Raw genomic sequence first — 27,989 nt, forward strand, 5'->3', positions numbered from 1 at the left:
CCAATTGCCATGGCAGTAAAGCGTGGCTGAGGGTAGAAAACAAGCCTGTGATGTGTGAGTAAAACAACAGGATCAGCTCCCAGAAGCTTTGAACTATTGCAGGGACACAGATTAGAGGTCAGGGCAGCTGAGAAGTGCTCATATAGTATTTATTTATGAATCAGTCTCACCTTTTAATGCACCAATTCAAACAAAAGGAAATTGGTATTAAATATGTATTTCATTAATTCAGGTCTGATTATCGCATAAGTTTTTAACTACAGACAGATTTTTATTCACATATATTACCCGCTACCAGAGTCTGAGGCTTATCTATATATAAACAATGAAACTTGGAACATATGCATGCATATCATGGGTAATTTGAAGAGTTCAAAGTAAAGAATGCTTCAGAGATTTACTACCTAATGAAGGTTAGTCTGTAATACAGAAAGTTTTAGGAGCAAAACTTTTACTTTTCAGAAAGATACTGTTTCAGATTGGACTTTATAGGAGCCAAGTAGCAAATTTATACCAGGTTAGTGTTTCAGCAAAAGAAGATCCCTGCAAAGTCAAAGTTAACTGTATTAAAAGTTACACAAATCCAAGAATGTGCTTGTAATTCATATATAAAACAAAACAATGCAAGATCTGATTTTCAGTGATCTTAATACATTTCAAAGTCCATTGTTGAATCCATCTATTCCTCCCTGTGCTGTGGTTAGAGCTGACACTGGGGTTTGCCTCCCCTGCAGGCAGGCAGGCAGCTCTAGGCCGGGATGCGGGTCGCAGCCTCCTCCTCGGCGTCGGCCCTGTTGGCGTTGATCTCTGCCAGCGTCCGCCCAAAGCGCGTCCACTCGTCCCCGCGGGGAACGGCGATTTGCTGTGACACAGACAGTGTTACTGAAACCTCCTGAGAAACAAAGCTCAGCTCCTGCTCAATGGCACAGCACTTCCATCATGTTCACAAGAGGGTCCCATTCCAGAGAAACTTACCTTTAATTTAGTCTAAGCATCAAAAGCTCTAACTAATGAAGAAGCAGAATTTGAGACTCTTGCACTGAAGTATAAAATCACGTTATTATAAGCTTGTGCTATGTGTCTCCACCTGAGAGACTGCCTTCAAAGGGAATGCTAATGCTATATCCTCATCCCATCCATTAGCCATGTACTACTGCAGTACACATACTTGCAAGAGCAACCCCTTCCCTGTAAGAACAAAATCAAGGCTGCTCCACTGCAAAATTTTTTGTTTGTTACTTGTCAAGCTAGGATCAGAATTCACATATGCCACAGTTACATAGAATATAAAATTTCTATTAAAAAAACCACTGATTTTTATTTCACCAGCCTTACAGTAAAGCTTTTTCTTTTTGACTGGATGACAGCATGCTAAAAAGTTACGCTAGAACACCTTAAATAAAACACTACTAGGAAATATTAATTCAAAGATACAAATTAAACTTCATTATTCTTCCTCTAATGACAGGAGAAAAAAATGAAAGGCAAGCTGCTAAATAAAGAAACCCAAGTGTTTGCAATATACTTTGCACAATGCATGACATACATACCTCTCCCACATCATATATAACTATTTGTCCCTCTGAATCTCCTACAGCAATCTCTCTCCCAGAATGTGTCCATCTCACACGGTTCAGAGCAGGATTGCCCTCCACGGTGATGCTTGCAGTGGGCACCTGTACCAATTTAAAACACATTGCTAAAAATCCATCAGGTATCCATAAGCTAAAAATAACAGAACACACCTGGGGTGTCTGTGCTGCAGCAAAAGAAGTGCCCAACACTTCAACTGGTGCATGGAACGCAGATCAAAGACACTGTTCACAGTACAAACACCTCAGTGGCCTTAAGTGATCACCAGTGCCATGACCAAAACAGCACATCTGTCCCTTGGCCAATGTACAGACATCTGCTATCAAAAGGCTCATCTGCATTCTTCTTGTGGGACAGGAGGCCCAGACACGCTTTTAGGCAGTGATGAGGCACCCTGGGATCTCAGGAAGATGATGACACAGGACAGGAATGAAAGCAGCTGTTTTGACAGGTCAAGCCCTGTCCAAAGGCTAGAACAGGTAATTCCAATTTAAAGCCACAGGCTGGCATATAGTCCTACAACTGTCTTCTATATGTAGCTTTCAGATAGTGAAATTTAAATACTAAGCATCTGTCAGGCTTCTCCTCTGATCTTCCTCCAGCAAATCTTGGAAAAGGTTTCTACTATAATGAAGTTTATAACCCACACCAGAAAAGCAAACATTCAATTCACTAAGTTAGGAACAAATGGCACTTCCACTGCAGTATTACTGTGGCAATAGGAACAGCAGTGGTGCGTGGTAACAAGTTTGTTCACACTGTTAAGCTGTAGGCTGACAAGGCCTCAGGGTGGGAGGTCTATAATCACTTTCACAACATGGATCAGCGTTACACCAACAGATGCTTTGCTCTCTTGTTATAGGTAAAACAATTTAATTACTGCTGTTATTCATTAAGAGGAGTAATTTGTAATCCTGTAATCAAAGAACGCTATCTACTACACAGAAACTACTGGAACTACAGAATATTTAAAAATAACAAAAAAACAAGCTGTGGTAAAAAAACCCCACAAACTATGGTAAACACCCAACTTCTTAAGAGTACAAACAATTTTCCAGCTGCATTTTACAGTTAACCTGACTTCTCACCTCAGTATCATTATTGAGATTCCACAGGTCAAGCCTGCCCATCCCATCCACACAGGCAAACAAGGCAGGGTGAGTTGGAGACCACATCACATCATAAACATAATCAGAATTGTCTTCAAAGGAGTAGAGAGGTTTGTTGTTCTGAAAAGAAGCAAAGATAACAATGTGATACCCAAGCCCTGTATTTCAAAATTATAAAACTAACAGGTAAGGCAAAATACAGAACTTCAACACTATTACCAGCAATAAGTAAAAAGTGATTTGGATTTTGACTTGCTTTAAAAAAATGCCACTGCAAAAATCAGCCAAAACCTAAAGCTTTTTATTATTAAAGGTATGCTTTTTTTTCCAAAGCATGCAGCCATTTTTCTGGCTGCTACTATAAAACAACCAATAGCAAGCCAATTATAAATTGTAAATTTAATGCTTTAAGAATCTTGTAAATCAAGCCAATGATAATTCAGTGACTACTACATAGAGATTTTAACTCTGCTTCCTCTGCGTTGCATTCCTCAGGGCATCAGACTAACAGTGAAAGAAGTAATTCTGGCAATGGAAATGACAGATATTTCATTTGTGATCTCATCAAGTTTAACTGACATTAGTTTTGGTGCTGTCCCTTATTCCTCCACAAAATTGTAGCAAAACATTTGCCTTATAAATATATGAGATAATTGACTTTATAACATGATTTACACTTGATTACATTGTAATCATTGTTGATAACAAAGGGCAAATGTTGAAAAGAATGGATCAGAAATACACAAATGATGTTCAAGCTGAAAGCGAAGTTTTATGCTGTTAATCTTAGTTCTGCTCATCAGCTGTCTCCTCTTTGCAGGACTGCAGCTAAGAACCTCAGAACTTCACACAATTTGACTTCAGGTTTGTGAACTTCCTTAAGTAGCTTACATTATAGCACCACCTTGTGTCAAGGGCTATGAAGAAAACCACTGAACTATCTAAGTTACCTTCGTTGTCCAAAGCTTTACTGTCCAGTCAAAAGAAGAGGTGACAAAAAGATGTGAGAAGTCTACAGGTCCAACTGCTGCATGGCAGTTGATACCTGTGATTGGTCCCTGGTGTCCTTCAAACATCTCACTGATTCCAGCTTTGCTGTTTCAGAATATACAACCAAGGTTAATTGATTTGGAAACCAAACACCTGCAGACAGAGATAGCACTGAAATGCAATTTAAATACAGCCACAAGAAGATTTTGCTGCCTTACACGGATGTTACCTCACTGCAAAAGCCTTCACTACAACAGGATCACAGAAGACCAGGCTTGAAAGCAGACCTTAAGTTCAACATGTATTTTCTACTAACTGTAAGTGCCAAAATATATCCTAGGGACAGGAGACTCATTCAGGTACCAGTCCACACATTTAACTATGTTGTCCTCCAAGCAGTAGCTACAACTTCAACTCATACAAAGAATAAAATCCAGACTCAGGAATAAGCATGAAATGCCCATTAAATTAAGAGAAGTTGCATACACTTTAAGGGCTCGAGGTTCAGACACAAACCAGTAACAATATATCCCTAATAGCCTCCTATCAGGGGTGATGAAAAAGGAGGGAAACAGATGGGAAGGATGTTACACAAAAGTAATACAATTTTGGGTATTTTGGAACCAAAAAAGCTGTGCAGCAAGGTGATGTGTATTTGAGATGAAAACTGGACACTCAATTGTAATTAAGAAAGCAATTGATAAGATACAGTCAGACAATTTCAAATAGATTGAACAGCAGGAGAACAGCCAGCCAATTTAAGATCTGTGCGTGATGTTACTGTACAATTATCTACAAAACTGATAGGAAGTTTGGAATGTTCTGCTACAATTCAAATGAATAAAACCACAGTGACCTAGGCTGTCCTCATCAACATAAACAACTCATAACACCAATTCAATATTCCAACCATTTCTTTTTTTAATGAAGCTCTTACTCAGGAAAAAGTGGATTGGAATTCAGACAGAGACACTCTGAACTCCTTCAGTGCAAAGGAGAAAGTACGAACTTAAAAAAAAAAGTTGCCTGTAAAGCATGCAGGAATTCATCCTTTCACTATTTTTACTTCCTTTGAAGAATTAAAGTTTGTATTCACCTGCCATGACGGCATGCAGTGTACACTGAGCCTTCTTCACTGCCAACAACAAAGTTGTTGACATCTCCAACAGGGAAAGACATGCAGGTAACAGCCACAGCCTTGGATTGTTTGTGAACCAGCTCCATGCTATCCTGTAGTGAAAATATCAGCAACTTACTTCATAAAAAGAAATATTAACACCTACAAAATCTTTTAGATTTCACAGTAGAAAGCTTTTCCTTTTACTTTGCTCAGATAGATTGGGCGGGAATAAGGAAGTTTGCTTAATACATTTGTGTTCACCACTAACACAAGTACACCAAAACTACACAAAAGAAACAACAGAAAATATTTGATTCCACAGGTGGAGAAATATTTTATCAAATATCAAGCTACCTGTGTTGGCAAAGTGTTGATTAATGTTTATTAGATCAACTGACTTTTTAATAAAATATTAATCTAGAATAGACACTATATATATCAAAAGTTATCTTACCTGTGGTTGGGAAAGCATATCCAAGCTCCAAGAGCATATTTTCCCATCAGTTGAGATACTAATCAAATTATGAGCATTCTGGGTCCCAACAACATTTACACAGTACACTGGGTGCTAAGAAACAAAAGAAAAGAAAAGAATTATTATTATTATTATCAGAAAAGAATTTAGAAGAAATACCCAGTTCTGGTATAATTATTGTACAGTATAATTAATCTTCACCATTTAACAAAGCACAAAAGATTGATCCCAATCAAAAGTACAAATGACAGTCCCCTGTAAAACTGATACTTGTTTTTTCTGACACTCTGATTTTTATGAATACTCTGGTTCCTAAGTGTCAAAATATGGACACAAACATTTAGGCATTGCCAATCAAGTGCTCTGGACAGAATTTCCTAGACATTAAGCACGTGTCCTGGAAGACATTTCACCTCCTACCGTGTGAGCAGCAGCTGACAGTGGCGTTCTCTGCACTGGGGTTCTCTTATTGCTGCGATTATCCCACAGCACTATCTGGCCCGAGTATGTGCCACCAACCACCAGATTGGGATGAAATTTTGCAAATGTAGCTGACATCACTGCAGACTGAAAGGAAGAAAAACAAACAACAAAATACACGAACCATCATTCAGTGACACTTATGTCTAAAACTAAAGGAAATGAGGCCAAATATCAGAACAACTTCTTTGCCTAAATTTATTCACTACATTATTTCATTGCCCAATTACTTAAGGATTCACCCACCCTTTGTAACCCCTCAACAGTCTTTTTGTTTCAATTTATAATTATAAAATGAAGTTTTCCTCCTCTTTTCTTTCACATGCATACATCTGTATTCCTCCTAGCACAGTTTATTAGCGAAGGAAGGCCTGGTAACACACAAGATTTTAATAATGTTTTGCCACATCCTGTAGTCATTACTTCTTAGAGAATGTAGAAATACATTTTGATATAACAGAGTTACTTTTGCAATCCGGGCTTCAACAGTAATGTGACAATGAGGTTAAATTTTGATTCAACTGTGTAATTTTCCAAAATGATAGGAAAAACGTGGATATCCTGGACTTGGCATAATGGAAGATATTTGCATGTTTTTACCTTTCAGAAAACCACTAGAAAACCTCCATCTGCCTTTTTCTTGATGTATATGTTTCTAGTTTTCATCCTTGTTCCATTTCCTCAGGCTGTCTTCATTTTATTCTGTAAACTAAGCTGTAGTATACAAATCCCACTCAAGCCCCTTACATGCAAACCTTTGTGGTTCAACCATTAAACAAGAAAGTTTTCCTGTTTTTTTTAAACAAAAAAAGAAAAGGAGTTCTCAAACAAGACTGAATTCTGAATGATGTCAGAAATTCTAGAACAGAATAATATTTCTCAGCTGAAGTGGCTAGCTATTAACATCTATTGGCAAATAAATGTGGTTAAAATGACTGCCAGCCCAATGAAATTATTATATCGACAAACATAAGGAAGGTACTTGTCCAAATTCATCAACATAAAATCCCTCCCAGGACAGAACCATACCTGGCAGTGAAAGACATACTCTGGGGTAGTTTTCTTGTACTTCATATTCCATACAAGGGCCACGCCATCAGGCTCGTGAGGCGCATCCTCATTGTTGTTGTAAGAGGCTACAAGTAATTCTGGATACTGCATGGTAAGTGAAAAAGACTCAAAGTAAGCAATATGACTGGCTGATGGTCCAGGTAATCCTAGAATCTTTGTTTCCTTTTGCCAAAATACGGTTTTAAACCATTTGGCATTATAAAGGCGTGAAAAATTGTCAGTGAAAACTGCAATTGTTGCTAATTTAGCTCCGACATCAGCATTAACATACACATTAGTCTTGTTCTCTCATCATAACTTTCTTTTAACTCTAAAACTCATTACTTTTAAGTGAGCTTTCTTTTTAGCAAAGCTCTACCAAGCAGTCCATAAACCAAAACCAACTTTCTTCACAATCCAAACCTTTTGCTACCTCTCACTAAAGATTAACAGCTCTGTCTACTTTTTGCAAACCACGGAGCACATCAGGAACACCTTTAGAAATACAGCCTGTATCAACTGTGTTTTTATGGGAATCAAATGCACAGAACTACAACAATTTACAAAGTCAACTGTTTACTTTAAGCATTGTTTTTTACCTGAGATGACCAATCCAGACAACTGACAACACGATGCTTTGACCAACGTTCATCAAAAAACTGCCTGTTTAAGGACAGTTTTGCTCCTGCTTGAATCTCTCTGTAAAGACAATTAGGAGATATTAATCTTAGATCACTTTTTCAATTAAAAGTATTGAAAATTCACAGAAAAGTATTTAACATTCACGTTACCCTTCTTTGTCCTCTAAGTCTCTTCCACTGTAGTCAAAGAAAATGTTGATTTGCTCAGAAAGGGCTCTTTCAACAATCCTTGTGGAGTGGTCAAAAAAACTTAAAAATTCTTCAGAATGCAAAATTTGTTGCTTTTCCTCCTCTGTGAGTTCATGAGGGGCAGCTGAAAAAAATTTATACAGACATTTTCTGGACTGCATGCTTTCACCAATTATTTTCAAGAAAGAAAAACAGTATTTATCATTATTTTAAATAATTTTTGTATTTTATGTTTTGCTGGCTAATTAGTATTTAGCAACAAAATTAGTTTTAAATTAATAGAACAAAAAGTTAAAAAATGTACTGATTCCTTTCTTTACAGCACTTAGAATGTCTTGAGATGAACTGTACCTTCTTCCTCCTCCTCTTTTTTTAATGTTTTTTCTTCTTCAGGTTCAACTAATGGTTTTGGTGCAACCACATCATCTTCCTCCTCCTCATCTAAGGAGAAACATTATGGTAAGACCATCAGTGTTTCTAAAGGGGAACAGTAACATTCTATATGAATCTCAAATAAGCTGATGTAAAATGGTATCATGTAGCTTAAAATGGTTGCATTTCTAAAATGTAATGCCAAGGATAACATTATCACAAACCAAACTATCATTGGAACACTGTCTCCACCTGGGTATCAGTTGCACCGAGTTATGTAGTTGCATAAACTGAAATAAGAAACGCAGGAAATTGTGAAGAATCCAAAGTGGCAATCTGTCTTACAGGCAGTTATGATTCCACACAGAAGCATGCAGTGGATGTGTGTTCTGTGTAACACACTGACACATTAATGCTGCGGATTAAAGAAAAATCAAATGTCTAAAACAGTCTACAGAGCAGCTGCTTACTTATGATCTGAAAGCATCAGTCTAATGGGTCTGCACATGGCATGAAGATGGCTTACATTAGCTTTCAGGTTGCTATTCTGAGAGGCAAATTTTGCTAAAGATAATAGCAGAGAGATTGCATTTTTTCTGTCATTCTAGATGCAAGTCTCATTATCTGTATCATGTTTGGCAATGAAAACTTTACAGGAAAATGTGTTTTCCCTAATTGCAATGAATAACATAAAATGTTAATGTTCAGGAATACTGACAAGGCTTACATCACTTTCTGCATGTCTACATTTTATTCTTTGAATACTGTAAGCCAGAAAATACCTTTAAATTACTTAGAACTGTTGGATATGCTGATATGCTGGCTTTTCTTCATCAACTTTCTAGATAAGCTTCTGAAAAGACTTGTTTTTATTGGTTAAACAGCTACGTCATCTGCTTATAAGGGAATGGCAGCAGGAAACTGCTGCATGCCTCATCACAAGTAATGAGACAGTATTCAACAGGGACTAGGCTTGTTTGTTGCAGCCATCTTCCTGACCCATGTTTAAAGTTATCTAACACAAAAAGTAAAAAAAAAAAAAAAAACAACAAACCCAAAATCCACATGCATGCACACAAAAAGAGTAAAAAAAAAAGGGGTGGTCAAGGGATGGGAACCAGCTGCCAAGCCACGGTCCCAGCAGCCAGGCCAGCTGACTAGATAGCAACAACCAGATGGTACTGCAAGGATTGTCTCTCTGCTATGAGGTGGCAATGGGATGGCACAACATTTTTCTGCCTGACTGCTTCCAATCATGTCTTTCCCCAATGGCAAGCCTGTGCAATTACCAGCACTCCAGGAGGTCTACAGACAAGCCTTTACCCTGCAAACAAAATACAGCTTGTAGGCCATACCAGCTGCCAAACCACACACATAGTGATAGGTTTAAAGAGGGCTGAAAATCTTTCTAACTCCATAGTATAGGCAATAAAAATATAACTGTACCTGCAGGAAAGAAAGCTTTAAATGACACTGTATAATGCACACAATAATACAAACTCCAACTTAATCAAAATGATAATGACGTATGCCAATCCTACATTACTTGAAATTGAGCGATTTTTATGTTCTGACAAGTTTACAGAACTAGGATAAATGGCATGAATGATTTCAATATATGCTCATACTTTTGAACCAAATGGTGAAGGTTAAAATCTTTCCTTTCAAGGGCCTCAATCAGCCACAAAGGAAAACAGTAATCACTGTCTTTTCAGCCAGCCCAACCGCATTTGTCAGCCCTTTCTCCGTCAATGCAGCCAGAGCAATCAACCTGCCAAACATTCAGAATGGAAAAACAATCTGAAAATACAGGGTATAATGCACCTGCCAGTGAAAATGGCCATTTCAAGAAAAGCTAGTGATCTCAGTGACCCTGCTGAGGAGGCGGTGGTGCAAAGGGGAAAGAACCCGTAAAAGAATTCTTAGTGATCTCCACTCTCTTGCACATTGACACTTCCTTACAAAGCATGCCAATTACAGCTTTTGTGCTACTTTAAAAAAATGAAAGCTTTTTTGGGCAAAATAATCACGCAAAGAAACAGAAAGACACTGCTCCTTTTTCAATGGATTCGCATGCACAGTGCACTCGGAACCTGAAAACTGTATAACTTGTGGCCATTTTAAACAAGGGAACTCTTCATGTCAAATAACTACAGGTGTGAACAATGATTAATTAAAAAATGCAGTATGATATAACACACATGACTTTGAGAACAACACATACAGGAACATGTATTGAAATTATGGTCACTTGGATAAAAATCCCTCTCTTTTTTGCCCTGCCAATCAATCTTGCAGAATTAAATGACGCCTTCAAATTTAGAAATTTGGTTTTGGGTCATCCTGTATACATTATTCTAGCTTTGAAAGTCCCAAATTAGAAATATCAGCCCAACCCCCCATTAGTCATACTACACTGATTCTAAGTACCATTTTCAGTGACAGGAGTCAAATTCTTGTCAAATGTAGATGGTCAACCCCTTAGTGCTATATGACCTTCTAATCTACATATTTTATTCAAAAAATCATATAGTTGATTGCTCCTGCCTTTTAATGTTTGAAACATAAATGGCATATATTATACAGAGCTCTAAATTCCTTCATAGTACTTTCACTGCATACAGCCAGCTGATACTTCTGCATTTAAATGTAGGATACAGCATTTATTTTAATATTCTCAAAGTATCAGTCTTGAAACTGAACACGTCATCTCACTGATTTATCTGTAACTGCATAAATCTAAAACCTTCTCTCTAAAGAAGAATCACACGCAAACTTTCTTATTAAGGGATCTGGAGGAAAAAAAACCCAAAATGAAAAAAAACTTCCCCACATATACAAGTTCTTGACCTCATTATCCAAAACTAGAATGCTTTCTATTCCAAACCCAGGAAGCTTTCTCACAGTTCACAAAAAAAGGCACCATTAAGGTTATGGACTAAAAAAATGAGATAAGAAATGTTTGTTTTAATTACTTTTCCTGTCTCTCCTTCATCTTGAATTTATTTAATAGCAGGCCAGATAACAGAATTTGCAAGGAATTAGCATAACAATAATACACTACCCCAGAAAACACTAAAACATTGGGCATACTATTCTGAAAAAGTTCCAGTATACTAAGTCAAGAACCCACGAAACTGTCATGCACTGCATTTATCTCAAGTCAGCTACCTAAATTTGAAACCTCAAGGGCACTCCATAACTGCATGCACCTTATTCATTACTGACTGTATCTACTGGCATTTTAAGCCACTTCAATTGTCAGTGCACCAAATATGATTTCAGGTTAAAAAAAGGCTGCAAAGACTTGGAAAACTCACAGGGCCTCGAAGACAGGAAATGGGACTCTATGCCACATCAACATATCAATGAATATTCATTGTAATATGCTAAGGGATTAACTCCATGTTGTTTCTGACAGGCAATCAGGGGATCTAAGGTTACAAACTGAGCAGTAAAGTAGCTGCTATTTTTATGCAATCTTTAATAGAAACAAATGTCTTGCTAATGAATAAAACCAGATTTAATGAACCACTGAATTTTTACTTTGAGTTAACATCAAAATTGTGATGTATTTTGGCAAGACAGAAAGAAAAGCAGCGCTTTGCTAGCAATGACACTGTAGAGTGTAGTTGCAGTTGTCTGAGTAATCTGTTGCTGCAGAGTAGGTTAATCAAAGTTAAATCACCTGTGAAATGGGTGGCTTTTGTTAAGCTGAAGGTCTTCACATCAAGTTTTCCTATCTGTATTTCTGTACATTTAAGACATGTACTAGATAATACAGAACCACAGAATATTCTGAGTTGGAAGGGACCCACAAGGATCATACATGAATATACAATGGTCCATTATTTCTTTGAAAAATATTAAAATTAAAATATTGTACCAGCATTCAAGAAGCAAATCCTATACATCACATTTTTATTACTCTGCTTTATATTTTAATTCTGTGTCCTGGAGATGTTAGCAGACAATTATTCCTTAAAGAGTGGAGTTAATGCACTAATACTGTCTGCAGCCAGCTGTGATTGCACATGCACAGAATTGTACAGCAGCACTAAGCAGCAAGTACCCAGTTAATCCTGGAAAGCCTTAATTGTGACAGCTGAACAAAATCATATTCCCCATACACCCATCTTTCTTTGGATTAACTGATTTCTAGGAGAGATCCCAATTTTATTGTTTTCTAATGTATAAGAATTCATTTTCCTAAGGCAGTTTCTCAAATACTTTGAGGACATAATAAATCAACATCTTAGTACTGCAATAAAATAATGGAAGTTGTGAGAACTGTTAGAACACTAAAGATCTTCATCTCCTAAGGAAGCCGCCACATTTCAAAATTAATTTAACTGTTATGTGAATCCAAACCAGGCATTTCCAAATGCCTAGTTTTGAGGACATGAAGTTTCTCCTATTTAACTCACCTGGTATGTGTTGCCCCAAATATTTCCAGAACAACTAGGAATGGTTTTAATCTAAAACTAGCTTATTTCTATTTCCTATCTGTCCCACTAAGCAGACTGGCTGTAGTTGGAATGTTTCTTAATTTAGCTTACAATGTAACTACACAACCACTGCAGCACACAGAACTGGAACAAAGAGAACTATTTACTTTGGTGTTTTGTTGTGGGTATGTTGGTTTTATACGCTGTCCTCCCCCACCAAATCAGGTCTTTGCACAAGTGGATCTAAACAAGCAGAATGACAGCAGAGCATATTCAATAATAAACTGCTTCAGTTTTCCTTTTTCAAAAGCACGGCTCCAGCAGCACTTTAAAATCTCAAAATACATTATGAAGGGTCCAGTTCACTTCACTTTATAAGAAGCTGTGAACACTGGGCTAACCCAGCTCAAATGGAAATTGCTGCTGGATAAGGGAGCTACTGCAGGTGTAAGTTCAGTTGCAAGCTCCACTTTCAAGGGTACTTCACAAAGTTATTTTTGTTCACAGTATATGCACCCAGATAAGTTCTTCTCACTCAGACTGTGAGAAGAAATAAGAATCAATAAGATATATTTTACGGAATTTAAATTTATCTAATTGTACCCTGTAAATTTAGCATATTGCTTTTGTCAAATGTTTTAATTTAATTAAATTTTAATTAATTAAAATTTTCTTTTACCAAGAAAAATATCCTACCTAGTGACTCCTTTTTCGTATGTAGCGTGATTTATTCTTTGTTTTTAAACCTATGTCCTATTTCAGATATCATTGTAAAATGACAGAGCTTTGTTATTAATGTATTCAGGTGGTCCTAAGATAAACCTTAAAAAGATCTTCGACACTGAAATGATGAAAAGACACCTGTAAATTTTGTGAAGCATTTGAAGTAAATATATTTTAAAAAATTTTGATGGCCCTCAAGAAATCAGTATTTGTAAGGTGGAATGGATCAGGAGACAATGCATGCATTGAGACCACTTCCTGATAAATGCAGAAATAGAGATGAGCACTGTTCCACTCCACTACGGCAAACCTCAACTACAGCCTATCTACTGTGAAACTCAGATCATACAATCCCAAGCAATTTCTACTGTCAGCAGGCAGCAGAAGTAGAACTCTTCAAGTACCTAAACTGTGACCTAAGTCTTCAGATTCCATGAACCTGACAGAGGAGAGGAAAAAAGACCCGAGGGATTAGAGAAATGAAATGCTGAGGGCATGGGAGAATTGAAAGCAGGAAAACCCCAAACACCTACCTGTGCAGGGATACAGATAAAATGAAGAACAGAAAAGAAACACAGTTAAGAGAAAAATCATATCCTCTGGCTCACTGAATAATGAAGTTTGAAAGATATATCCTTGCATAAACACCCAAAAGTTCACATACCAAAGAGCAGGAAAATGCAAAATTATGAATGTAGAAGTAAGTCCTAAAATTGCTAACATAGACACATACTCAAAATCAGTCATATTAAACAACCAAGAGATTTTGTTGTAGAACTACACACAAACTAGGTCAAGACTAATACTTTCATTTGCAGACAAATTCAACTGTTTCAGCATTGAAAAGCAAATCTGCTAGCCAACCATATTTTCTTCAGAAAAATGTATTTTTTGAAAAGCAAACAAGTCGTGACTGAAAGAAAGCCTGTGTTCAACTGCTGAAAACAGACACTGCCTAAGTTATAAATAAAATAGTTCCTTCTTTTAAAACTCAAAGTACAAGCTTCAGGTATAAAAATTAAATTGTTAAGAAGCAGAGGGGTTAATTCCTAAGTTTGTTGTACGATACACAGCCTTCAATAAGTTCATAGAATGTTAGGGGTTGGAAGATGATCTTTAAAGATGATCTAGTTCCAACCCCCAGCCCATGGGCAGGGATACCTTCCACTACATCAGACTGCTCAAAGCCCCATCCAACCGGGCCTTGAACACAGGCAGGGATGGGGCAACTGCAGCTTTTGTGGGCAACCTGTTCCAGTGCCTCAGCACCCACGAAGCAAAGAATTTCCTCCTGATATCTAATCTAATCTCTTCCAGTTGAAAGCCATTACCCCTTGTCCAGTCACCACATCGCCCTTGGGCAAGGTCCCTCTCCAGAGCTGGATGCAGCTCTCCAGGAGCAGAGGAGAGGGGCAGGATCTGCTGGCCATGCTGCTGAGGATGCAGCCCAGGATATGTTTGGCTTTCTTTTGGGCCACTTCTTGAGCTTGTCCAGGTCCCTCTGGGTGGCATCCCATCCTTCAGGCATGTCAACCACTCCACTCAGCTTGGTGTCACCTGCAGGTGTGCTGAGGGTGCACTCAATCCCTCTGTATGTCAGTGATGAAGATTATAAATAGCACTGGTCCCAACATGGACCCTCAGGGACACCACTTGTCCCTGATGTACACCAGGACTCTGAGCTATTGACCTCTGGATGCAACCATTCAACCAATTCCTTATCCTAACAGTCCATTCTCAAATCCATCTCTGTCCAATTTAGAGAGGAGGATGTTGGGGATCATGTCAAAGGCTTTAGAGAAATCCAAACAGACCCTGTAGACTTCCCTTGCCCACTGATGTAGTCACTCCATGGTAGAAGGCCACTAGGTTGGTCAGGCAGGAGTTCCCCTCGTTAAAGCCATGGCATTTGCCTCAAATCACCTCCCTGTCCTCCATGTGCCAAGTTACATGTGGATTCTTAAACATCATAAATGCAAAATATATCCCATTTATTTATCTGATGTCAGGTAATTAAGCAACTCTGTGTTTAATCTGTACATATACTAGGAGTGTGAAAGTACCTCATATTAGTAGCAAGAGTGATGTTAAAAGAGATGCAGAACAACAGTAACGGTTGAGCAAAATCTACAAAAATTTAGGAATAGAATTCATATAAATTATCTCACAAATCAACCTTCATTTACCTTATTAAGTTTCTAGATCACAAGTGCTAGTTCTAATTCAGCCAGTCATCATTATTATATTAAAAGAAACCAAAAATAACTTAATAGTAATAAATTAACCATTCACCTTCCTTGGGCTGAGTCATGACAGGTGTTTGTGTCTCCTTTGTGTAGGTAACAATTTCTCGAGGAGGAAAGTCAACCTGTGTAATTTTGGCCATTCCAAGTTTAACAGGTCCACGTCTAAAAATCAGAAAAAATAATTTAATTTTATTATTTCACATTTTGCTTAAAATAATACCCAAATCATTATGTCACAGCACTGCTTAATGAAACTTAAATCCAGTGGAAACTTTGAACCAGTCACATGATTATGACTACTATTTTATCATTATTATTTAAAATCAGCAACTATTTATACATCTGTGACAAAAAGGAAGATGTGCACATATAAATATCTGGACATTAAGATATAATTTAAAATTTTTGCTCTTTGCTCTTGACCAGAATACTGCCACATACATGATACATCTCTATTATCAGGGGTACAGATCTACTCCCAAGTCATGCTTGTACAGTAACAGTTCTAGGATTATAAAGCTTGAAAACTAACTTAGTTATACTGAAGGAAAAAGCATTTCCTAGTCTTTTAACTTTGCTGCCCTTTTTTGTCCACCTCTAAGATACTATCTAGAATGCACAACTGCCAGGCTGACATGGAACTCACACTGATAAATAATTTAACCATAACACATCGTTTCAGAGCACAATAGTAAAAACCTCTGAGCTTTCTGACTTTAATGAAGGTAGATATAGCTAGCATCATACAACACATAATATATTCCAAAACCTGCACAACATTAATTCAGGCATTGTAGCCTTCTGTAAAACCTAATTGCAGTATGTACTGTAATAATACTGCAATGATCCAACAATTTACCTATATCAGATTTAGTTTCTTATTATCCACTCCTCTCCCAAGATAAAAGCAGAAGAGTAACTCCTTTTGAAAGGTTTTGGTGGGCAGAATTATAATTCTCAGCACACAATACAGGTTTTAGTTAGTGCTTATAATGAGCTACAGCTTTTATAAACATATTTGTAAGAAAATATGGGAGTTGCTCTGTTTTTAAATACAGTCATGCTAACAGTTTTATTTTAAATAAATGACTTCTTAAAGTTTATATTTTCTCAAAGAAATCACAACTTGTGTTTATTGGAAATAAGCATCTAATGTATATTAAATTATATTGCAAGCAAACCGTGCTAAGTCTAGGGACAGCAAATTTCTATTACTTACAAAACAGCTTCTTAACAACAACTATGAGTCTTAAAGGAAAAAAATGCTCATACTTATTATCCATAAGCATATGAAAGAGGGAATAGAAGAAATCTATGCAATACCCCAGATCGGAATCAGAGTGGAGCTGAAGAACTGATGGATCAGTATCCCAATGCAGCGTCCTGGTACCCCAGGTTGAACAATCATGCAGCATTAGCAAAAAAGGCCAGAGATTAGTGAAGCAAATATACACTATGAAATTCTAGAGTTACAGCAAGCTTATAGTTATTTTATTGTTCACAAGAAACAAGGCAATGCAACATCAGTTAAGGGAAATTCAGCAAACATTCAGTGCAATAACACATGCGGTAAATACAAAAGTTAAGAAGCAAACAGAATTCAGAGCTATTAGCAAAGAATTAAATTATTTTAAAGGTTGAAAATTAAAGTCTGCAAACAAATGTTGCCTTAATGAAAGGCAAATAAAAGTATTTAAAATACTGATAAGAACCACTAAAAACTTGAAATTCCTTTTAAAATATGTTCAGATTTTTCAAGTAATATGATGACAGTTTTGTTAACATAACGTAAACTTGCCCAGAGTGGTAAATATGTCAAAGAGGAAACTGTCATATTGGTAAAGGAAATGAGTCAACACATAAGCCTTTTGGTAGCGGGGCAAAAAAAGCATTTCCACTGGGATAAAGAAGTGCTAGAGTTTCCAAGATGTGACATTGCAGTAATTATGGGTTAAGCACTGCCTTGGGCTTGTAAGTGTCATCTGAGTTAGAGCCAACTCCATCTAAGACACTTAAAATCTCTTATAAATTGTGAGCTTTATATTAATAATATGTTTCAAAGTCACGTGGAATAACAAACAGAATGGATCTATTTCAAGTTGTACTAGAAGAAATAGCAAGGGGGAAATCAATATTCCCTCTACCTTCATTTCTAGCCTTCATCCCTTCTTCAGAAATTTTCATCTAGTCTACTGGCTATTAGGCTTAGGCAGAATTTTAGAAACACACTTGTAAGAGATTAGCAGATTAACCTACATGTTCTTTTTCTGACACTTTCATATGTTATCTGCATTTTTAAAAATAATGTTTCTGAGTAAAAAAATAAAGAATATGCAATATTTTACTATGATAAGTCAATAAAAGACAATTTTACATTTTCATCCCATACATGGTAAATTTCTATTAACTAGGTGCAGAATTTCTAAAGTTAAAGTTGATCTGAAAAATACACACACAATGCCGTAAGAGCTCATAAATATGGGTGTGCCATGCACTACCTTGTTCTAGTGGAAAGTGTGCATTAGGACTATTAATCATAACTTAATTAGGAATTACAAATCCACCATCTTCATATATAGCCAGTCAACTGCATCCACAGCAACAGCTTAATACCCAAATCTCCAAAACCTTTTCATATCTTTTGTGAATTAGAGAACACATCATTTTAGCCTAAAGTTAATTACTTTGAGCATACTTATTCATTAGATCTCTGCTGTCTTTCTTGACCCAAGAGATTTAAGCTTAAGGGTTTAATTTGGCCCCTGAGACTTGAAGCTGGGTATTGCTTATATGTTGTACAACCATAAGCAAAACCAAACCACCATCCCAACGTTCATGTTGCAAAGAATACCTTAGCTTCAGATACAGATGCTGCATCACCACAATACCTGTCCAATATTTTCTCAATTTTTTCAATCGTGTTTGAGGGGAACTTGGGGGAAAGGCTATAAACATAAAATGCTCTAACTTCTGCACCTCTTTAAGATCTAGCCCTTAATGAGGTAGTTTTCCTGCTTTCAAAGCAGGAAAACTACTTATTTTCATTTTCATGCTTCAGTGGGACCAGGGACAGTCCTTTAAAATAGCTGAAGCTAACAAGTAGTACAGGAGATACAGTTAAATACTTCTCAGAGATACTCTTTTAAAATAAAGGTAACATTCTAAGATAAAATTTACTTATTATATATGTACCAAAATAATGCAAAATACTGTTTGTTTTCCAGTTTGTTTTGCCTTCAGTCAAATGAGTTTATCTACAAACTTCAGTGAACAAATTTCCCATTCTTCCACATATGTCCAGATTTCTCTGTATTCAGGCACTTTCCTAACAATTCCTATATATCTAAAAATATTTTCTGTTTTTAAACTAATTCTATGAAGCATCCACCAGCCTAAAAGTAAACCAGCCGTATTCTGAGTGTCGGACTTGCATTCTTGACTGAGGAAAAAAAGAGAAAGAACCAGAATCAAACTAGGAAACAAAACTCTTTACTAATGAAAATTAAGCAAGACAGATGGAAGTAACAGCAGGAGCACAGTCTGAACGCTGCTCTACTACTTACTGAAAGAGTTAGTGACAAGATTCAGCATCACTGAGGAGGTGATGAGATATATTTGTAATACATCTCATATATTTATAATATATCTCATATTGGTAGGAGTCACCTATGAAATGCCACGTGTAACACCAAGGGATATCATTGAGTCCAACTTTCATGTTCAAAATGTATGAACTTGTACTAATAAACCAGGATGTAGACACCCATTTACTGGGGGAAGGGAAGAACCCACTGGTGGGAGAACAAGCAAGGGGACTCCAACAGGGACTCCAAAACGCCTTCAATTTAGCTGTATATTCATACCTCCATGCCTTAAAGATCACAATCCTGGGACAGATTTAAAGTCTGAAAATGCATGAAGCTTTTGGGACTCAGGATATGGGTTTTCTCCAGGCTTCATAAGAAAATGCTGGCATACAACATTGCATTACTATGTTTGAGAACACACAATCAGAGTGCAGTGCATGGATGAGGTGGAAATAAATGTAATATACAATGTGGCATTCCATTCCAGGTATGTGGCCTATGCATATGGTTTCATACTGAATTTAAATTAGATGTGAATGGAAAGAAAATATTTTCTTTTAAAAAGTCATCATCAAATACTTCTTGGTTTTTTTCTTCTAGTGAACATAAACACATATATAAATATATTTTTAAGAGACAATTTAATAAGCAATAAACAACAATTTAAAATAATTAAAATTTGCTTGCCACTCAATTAAGGAACAATTATATTGGTTAATTAACACGACAGGCAAACAAGATCATACCTGAGCACTCTTAACAAAATGTCTGATATATTCTGTTTTAACTGAGTGATTTCTACTTAGAAACAGACACCACGTAACCTTTGTTCAGGTCATTAGTCTCTTGAATATTTTCAGATCAAGATGTATATAGTTATTCATGCATAATCCACATGCATACCAGATGTTACTGCAGTCTTTTTATAAGATGTTTCAAAGCAGTCTCCTTGACTCCTTTTGACTTTGACTCCTTTTGACTCCAGTCTCTTTGACTCCTTTTCCAAAATGACAACAGTAACTGATAAATGCTGCAGTTACTGTGCTTTAACTAAACTTCATCCACAGTGTATACTTACTAAATTTCAAGTACATAAACTTCACTTGCTGAGAATATCTTACCAATATTAATAGGCAGCTACTGCTCTTATTTGCAGACTGTGCATGGGAAACAGTAGAAATACCTTTTGGAAGTGGTGTTCTCCTGCCTTATCATCCATATATCACCACTTGAAATATTTAACAGAAATATTTATCTGATTCTTCTTTAGAGCAGCATGTCTCAAACCACTCAAAGAACTGGGCAAAAAAGTGTGACAAGTATTGGCACTGAAAAAAGGTGAAAACAACAGTGGCTGTACAAATACGGAGCTATGTTTTGACAAAATTAAAAGATTGCAAGTGCTGTAATTGTGCTACACAGATGAAGTAAAATAATGAGAAATATGGTTCTGGGTAGGGGAAAAATAAAATCAGAAGTAATACAAAGTTTGTAGACAGCACCTTTTATCAGATCAACTAGGTATGGGAAAAAGCAAATAGCCTATCATCCATAGCCATCCTCCTTTAGAAAAAGCTGGAAAGAGTGCAGCAGTTAAGAGTTTTTGAGTTTGTTATTGTCCCGGACACTCATTTTACTTCAAACTTGCAAGTTTAAACAACTCCACATTAATGCTGGCAACTTCAAATCAGGAAGTATAGTTGCATTTCAAATTTTAAAGTAAAATATTTCTGCAAAACAGTCACTTTTGACAGATTATAATAAAATAATTAACCTTGATTTCTTTTAAAGCTTAATTACTCAGAACCCAGGTATTGAGCAAAGGAACAGGGCAAGGAATGTGACATACCTGGATCCAACAGCACCATCCCCCGAGTCCTGGCTGCCAGCCTCGCTGGGCGTACTCACGGATTTGGAGGACGGAGAGGTGGGAGGAGGGACTAAATAGTGAAACAGACAGGTATCCGCTGTTACTACTCGCAGAGGATGCACAGCTTAGGATGTTTGCAAATTAATTAAAAATGAAAGATTTAAAAAAAGTGATGGCAAACGAAAAGAAACATGGATGAAAATGGAACAGTAGAAAGAGAGGGGAAAAGACAATGTTAACAATTCATGCTGGATTTTCATGCAATTGTTTGGCATTTATGCATCTGGAGCATACAAAAAGACATGGAGGGGAAGACATTTAAGAGAAAATGAATTGAAAAAAATATTTTTAAACTGAACTTCTGACAAACGATGACACTGATTTTCAAAGGGTAATTTCCACTGACTCATGTTACTTAAATATAGAAAAAATAGTTGTTAATACTGCTCTGACATTATTTTTTCTTAAAGATTAGACAATGAATATGTTTAACTGGCAATGTTATTTCAAAACATATAATCACCAAACTGTGGACCAAAAAAGTGGCTGTGTCATACAACTTCCTGTTATTTTTGTTCTAGGTTGAATCAAATCAACATAAATCTTGTGTATTACAATGTTTCTAGTATTAGGTCTTGAGAATGACTTTTTTTTGGCTGGACAGTAAACAGTCTAATACAACTGTATTTAAACTTCTTAAGTGCCAGTCCATTTCCTGCTAGTAGATGAAGACTGCACTTACCATTTGAAAAGTAATACTCTTTCTGGAAGTGATATATAGTGAATGACATCATGCAATTTGATACAAAGCTACTTTGGCATTTCTTTCAACTTTTCTTTTTAGAAATGGTCATTTTTAAATGAAACTTAGGGTTTAAACACAAGAATCAACAGATGTTTTGAAGGTATTTATATGCTTCCTTTTTCAGCAATATGTAAAGCATTCACTGCTTAGCAACCCTTAAAAAACCCTTTAATCAACTGAACACAAATAATTTAAACTGCTGCCTACTCTGTCAGCGGTTAAGCATGGGAAAATTCTGAATCCAGGTCTCCAAGGTTTCTACAGAATTTTTAGAAATCACAAGTATATTGTGAATTCTAAAGAAGTTTTCTACCCCATCTCAAAACAGAGACATGGTTCTGATTGACAAAAATTCTCCCTTAATTTTACCAAAGTAACAGTGAATTCTTCAATTTATTAAAAATTTCATTCCTCCTAGGGGAGAGACCTTCTTTATAGGTCTTGAGATGTTTTTCATAAATTCATACATACACACATTTAGATTTTATACTTATAAAACTGGGGGCCTGTAAGAATATATAAATTCTTCACTCATCCTCGCCACGTTAATCTCCAGCAAAGGAGCTGCCCGCAGGCCTTGGCTTTGCCATCTGTGCGCATTTTCAGGACGTGGTGAGGTCGCGGCCCCAGCGCCACTCGCAGGGCCAGTGCTGGTGCTGCAGCGCTCTCTTGTGGGGAAAGCGATTCTCGGGAATCCCTGCCCAAACTGAGCTGAATCCCACTGAAGGACCAAGTCTGACGAAAAGACCTGATGGAATTTCACCTACCCCAGAGGATTAAACTCTAAAATCTTTTTGAAAATAATTCTGGTTCACTAACTTAAGGCTTCTTATATAGTAAGTATGGTAGATATCAAAACGTACTAACACTGATACAGTCCCTTCTACTGTAACAGAGCGCTCTCTCTCTCTCTAGCAGTTAACAGCACAGGAATTGCCTTAGGAAGGAACACAATTTTCTAGGAAAGAATCTAATGTCAAGCAACCCCCCTCCACTGACAGTGTGAGCACAAGGTACCTCAACTGCACACCAATCAGCTCAGCCACGAGTCAGCATCACTTCAGGCACACAATCACTGCACTTGCTGGCACCTAGTCAGCAGAAAAGCAGCTTGAGCCTTTGGCATGCTAACTGCAGGCAACTAGGACATTTTAACTCGATTAAGGATCAATATCAGACCTGGCTATCTCAAAAGGAGACAGACTGAATTCCCTGTGTACACTGAAGGGTGTGATTAAGTAACAGCTCAGTGGAATTAAACACAACATGCAGGGGTGTGCCCCACTCTTGCATGTCAGCACCTCTGAGTTTTTCATGAACACCTACTCTAAGCATATACATTAACCTGCTTTGAGGACTGGCTATTCTGTGGCTTTCAGATTCTCTGCCAGATGTGAAAAAAAATCAACAACCGCATACATTCCTACAAAAACTCAATTGACTGCCTTAGCACACTATATTCAAGGGAACTGTTCAACTATTAGTCTAGCAAAGAAAATCTGTAGCTGGTCAGAACTGATTTCTTAAACAGCTGCACACTGGTGCTAACACAGCCAAATGGAGTCTCTCAACTATTAAAGCAGTTTGAATTACCAAAAATGACTGCTGGGGCTGTTGGAATCTGAGCAGCTATAATGCTGTTCACTTCTGAACACTTGAGGATTACACAAAAGCAAATATGAAAATATAATCGCAGATATATGTGTAAGTAATTATTACTATTTTATTTACAAACTCAGTTGAATAGAGCCCCAGGAAGCCAAACTGATAAGCTTTAAACTGCTTTGATTTCAGAACTGGAGACAAAAAGCAGAGTTGCATTATCATGTTCCTTGCTTTCATCTTCCATAGGGATGTCCCTAAGTAAAGGCAAAAAGCAAGAGCCAATATGCTACCACATCCAAGAGCTGCACAGATACCAATCATCACCCTTGGAAACTAATTTTTATACTTAGTGTTGTTATTACTTCATCAAAGTCAGTCAGGTATTTGAGATAAGAAAAACTAGGGTGCAAAAGATGTGGAAAAAAAACAAGCCAACTCCATACAAAAATATCAGCATTAAAATTTGGCATTGTGGAAAAGAGTAAGGAAAAAAAATACAGGAGAATAATGAGCATGAAAAATAGGAGTGGAAAAGAAAATGCATACATGATATTTTAACTAATATACTTCAAATAATCCACTAAGAGTAAATCGTGTTATTTTATAAAATAATGTTATGTAATGTGTACTGAAGCACATCATTTGACATTTATAACAGATTATGAAGGACAAAAGAGTATAAAACCCAGACATGTATAACCCCTGAAAAAGTGGCCAGAGAATTATTATGTTAGTTATATAAATACCTCAATCCTAAAAAAAAAAAAACCAACCAAAAAAAACCCCACTAAAACCCACTACCACAGAAAAAGAAAACCAACACAAAGCCCCAAAAAACACTTCATCCAAAAAAAGAAGACTACATAAAAATCTCCCAAACATTTATTTCAAACAAACAGTAACATTCCTACCAACAGGAGACTCAGGTGTCAACCCCATGCTCTGAAGCAATGCTTCTGCTTCTCTTCTCTTCTTTTCAAGATCAGATTCTTCTTGTACTGGAAGAACTTCTTTCTTCTGGTCAGTCTAAAAATTATTTAATAAATAAGTTACAGCCTTCAACATTTCATTTTCTTTTGAGACCCCACAAAACCACAGGGTTTTTGTAATACTGAAACCTATCAAGTATATTAGATATTCAATGTCAATAATTCTGATGGTTCTTTTTTGCAGATAAAGTAAACTGACAGGAATAACAATGTTCCAAAGTTTTGGTACTGTCTTTAAAGGACATATATAAACATGCAAGAAGTGTCTGTGTATATGCCAAAATGATTAACACTTCAAAAGATTAAGAGTACCTTTTTTTACATTAATCCTAAGCACTGTAAAATGCAAATAATGACAAAACCATCCTCTACCTGGGTGTAAAAGTCTTTTAGAGATAGTCATGTGGTTCCTATTTTAAAATTACAATAAAAAGAAAAGTAGTTTTCTTTGTGTTATCTGCTAGATATAAAAAATACACCCCCACCCTCTTTGATTTAGAAATAGTGCAAGCTCTATTGCAAAAGATGCTGAACACTCTGTATCTTTCTACTCTTAGTTAGCTGTTTTTTAAAACAGCAATTCTGGCAATACACTGCTACAAGGTCATTAGGACATAATTTGAGCTATTTCTTTCTCCTTTTTGTCTGAATCATGTGGTTGGCAGCTGCCCAGTCTTCAGTCATATGCTGATTTAGAACACCAAATAGATCATAACCAAAACAGAGAGAAGTAAAGTACCCAAAGCATACCAGTAGAAGTTTCTTTTATGAGATACAATTTGCATTCAGGAGAAACAGTAATCTATCACCGATTACCACATACCGAGCAGAGAGAAATCCAGAAGACTGTTAACAAACTAAATGTAACACACAAGCACACATACACATCCTGAGTGTTGCTCATTTTAAAATTCAGCCTATAGATAGGCCAAAGAGTGGAAGGGCATAGCACATTGTTTGTATAATGACAATACTGACAGTCAGATAACTCTTACTGACATCCTCAGAACCATACTTCAGAAATGAGTTTGTAAGATTACACCTATCACAACTCATTAAGCAGAGCTTCCATGCAATGGATCAGAGTGATTTGTTTAATGATGGCACATGCACAGAGATAGTTCTAGAAATCTGAACTAGTGTAGGATACTAATTTTTTTTTTATCCAGTTTATCATACAGACAGTTGAAAAGAAAAGAGTAGGTGTTTACATTATTATAAAATGAAAGTACTACATTTATATTGGCACCAACCACTAAATAGACACTCCCTGAACAGGACACAGAAAATGACTGGTAGATTATGTGAACCTACTCTTAAATTTTGGGCAAGTAGCATATGCAAGTCAAAGTGAAAATTATTTCTTACTTCTTTCTTCTTTCTTTCTTCCTCCTTTCTCTTCTTCTCCTCTCTGATTTGAGCTAATCGTTGTTTCTTGCGTTCCAACTCCGCCTTCAGCTCACTTTTGTCAGACATGGCTGAAACACTGAGCAACAGAAATCATGTCACTGTTTGGCTTTTGTTTGGGTGGGTTTTTTTGGGGTGTTTTTTGGGGGGTGGTTTTTTTGTTTTGTTTACATTTTTTTTCCAAGATAGCAGCTCTTCTTTCCAGAAGTTATCCTCAAAGAAATTACCCTAACTTACCAAAACCAGCTTACCAGAAGCCTGACTCAACAATAATGAAAAAACCCACATTCCTATTTCTATTTTTCTTTCACTTAACACATTCTCAATACTTAAATGATTGATTTAAAACAGATAGAACTATGATATGATGACAGCATCCATTTCTAAGGTAGGTCTGATGCTCTTTGAAGGAACTACTTTGAAAGAAACCTTAGGCACTGATGTATTTGATCTTGCCATGAGATTTTTGCAGCTACAAAACTACCTGCAAGACTGAAAACAGCGAGAAAAGCAGCAAGACAATATTTCTCTGTCATTTTTCACTTCAACAGCTAAATATTGGCATGCTATAACTTAACAGGATGTAAGCTATATATCCTTCTACAGACCATTATGATTCAAAGTAAAGATTTATTAAAACATTTAGTAGGATTACTATAAATGATAAGGCAATATAAGTACAAATGTGTGGTCAAAGAAAAGTGTAAAACATGTGCATTATAACTTTTTTTTCAAAACTGTTATCTTGCTAATAAATTGGTGGATTGTTTAAAGACAAAAAGTTTTCTATGTAACTAACTCCAATACAAACAAGAAGGTCAACAACAAAAGGTGGAAACCCTGTAAATTTAGAACTTCACTAAGACTTAGAACACAGGTAAGAAAAACTGTGTGAATGTGTGAGGTGAAGAAGAACTTAATTTTACTGTTTTTAAGCAAAGTCAAGTCAGCAAAGAAAATGCACAAGTGGTCCAACAACAAATGAGGCGATAAATGCTTTTACACTATAAATGCTTTTACAGTAAGATTGACAATAAGGGTACAAGATTGAGCGTTAGTAATATGACTGTGTGCTAGTTCAAAATAAAGAATACTTGCAAGTGTTTGCATAGCACAGCTAAGCACAGAAAGGGATGCAAAATGTTGCAAGCCTCATACGTCTAGCCCCACATCCTAGTAATACGTATACCAGAGTCAGTGTGTGTATTCCTTCGTGTCGTCTGTTAGCACTAAGGTGCTAATAAATAAATAACCTACAGTCAGCATTTTCCAATGGCATTCCCGTGTCCCTTTAAAACAGCCCTAGGAAAGCGCGTTGTCACACTATGGATTGCCGCCCGTCCAGTGCCGGCGGCACAAACCGAGCGGACTCGAGGGGAGGGGAGCCCAGCCCATCCCGCCTGGAGATGACCGCGGTGCGCACCTGGTGCCGCCAAGAACCAAAGTCCCCACCCGAACCCTCACAGGGGCCGTCCCGGGGCGAGCGCCTGGCAGCCCGGACAGGGTCGCCCCGCGGCCCGGGAGAAGGCGACACTCCCGGCCTCTCCCACCAAGCGAGCCGGGCCGCCCCCGGCCCCACCCGGCTGCCACAGCCCTCGCTGCACAGGGCGAGGCCGAAGGAAGGCGCGTCCCCACTGGGCGGCGGCAGCGTTAGGCGCGGCTCGGCCCCCCGCGCACCTGCCCGTGGTTCGGTCCCCGCGCACCTGCCCGCGGTTCGGTCCCCGCGCACCTGCCTGCGGCTCGGCCCCCCCGCGCACCTGCCCGCGACTCCTCCCGCGGCTGCTGCCCTGAGCCCGCCGCCCTCGGCCCCGCGCCCCTTCCGCCGCCGCACAAAGGCGCCGACAGCTGGCAGGCGGCTGCCGACGGCAGACGCCGAGGGTCAAACCAGCTCCGAAGGCGTTGCGGAATGCGCGGAAATCTACGGAAACTGCGGAAGGACACTGAGATCGGCAGTAAAACACCCAATGCCCCACTCGTCCGCACCGTCAGGGCCGGCAATCGGAAAGGTATTAACACGGGGAACGAGCGCGAAGCGACGCAGGAACAGGGCGGTTCCCGAGGCCCGGCGCCACACCGCTCCCGCTGGGCGCTGGCTGGCGAAACCGCTGAGAGAACAACGACACCCAGCATGCAGCGCGCACTGCTGGATAGGCCTCGTCGCCGATGCTCCCCGGGCGTGATCGCGGCGCTGCCGCACGTTGTATCATGGGAGCTGTAGTCTTCCGGAGTGGGGACACGCTAGCACCCTGCGCTCGGCGCCTGCCGTGGAGTGCATGCGCGCATGCGCGCC

At 37.9% G+C, this 27,989-nt stretch overlaps 1 protein-coding gene across 5 annotated transcripts; it reads right to left on the reverse strand.

Moving 5' to 3' along the window:
• Positions 1–128: 128 nt before the first annotated feature.
• DYNC1I2 (dynein cytoplasmic 1 intermediate chain 2) lies at positions 129–27,801 on the reverse strand. Of its 5 annotated transcripts, none has more exons than XM_036386383.2 (17): positions 27,683–27,801; positions 25,661–25,778; positions 24,215–24,329; positions 20,873–21,017; positions 16,760–16,819; positions 15,483–15,598; positions 7,999–8,088; positions 7,609–7,771; positions 7,417–7,516; positions 6,797–6,922; positions 5,708–5,854; positions 5,267–5,380; positions 4,789–4,922; positions 3,653–3,797; positions 2,682–2,822; positions 1,551–1,676; positions 129–862 (listed from the first exon to the last, which is right to left on the reverse strand). In XM_036386383.2, the coding sequence occupies exons 2-17, from the start codon at positions 25,766–25,768 to the stop codon at positions 749–751; spliced, it is 1,944 nt and encodes a 647-aa protein (XP_036242276.1). In that variant the 5' UTR covers positions 25,769–25,778; positions 27,683–27,801; the 3' UTR covers positions 129–748. The 5 variants fall into 5 exon arrangements, with proteins under 5 accessions (XP_036242276.1, XP_036242274.1, XP_036242278.1 ...); XM_036386381.2 differs by lacking the exon at positions 27,683–27,801 and adding an exon at positions 27,457–27,596; XM_036386385.2 differs by lacking the exon at positions 27,683–27,801 and adding an exon at positions 27,457–27,593 and having other exon boundaries at positions 20,873–20,963.
• Positions 27,802–27,989: the final 188 nt, after the last annotated feature.

The sequence above is a fragment of the Molothrus ater genome, chromosome 7 (genome assembly GCF_012460135.2).
Source record: "Molothrus ater isolate BHLD 08-10-18 breed brown headed cowbird chromosome 7, BPBGC_Mater_1.1, whole genome shotgun sequence".
NCBI classification, from domain to species: Eukaryota; Metazoa; Chordata; class Aves; order Passeriformes; family Icteridae; genus Molothrus; species Molothrus ater.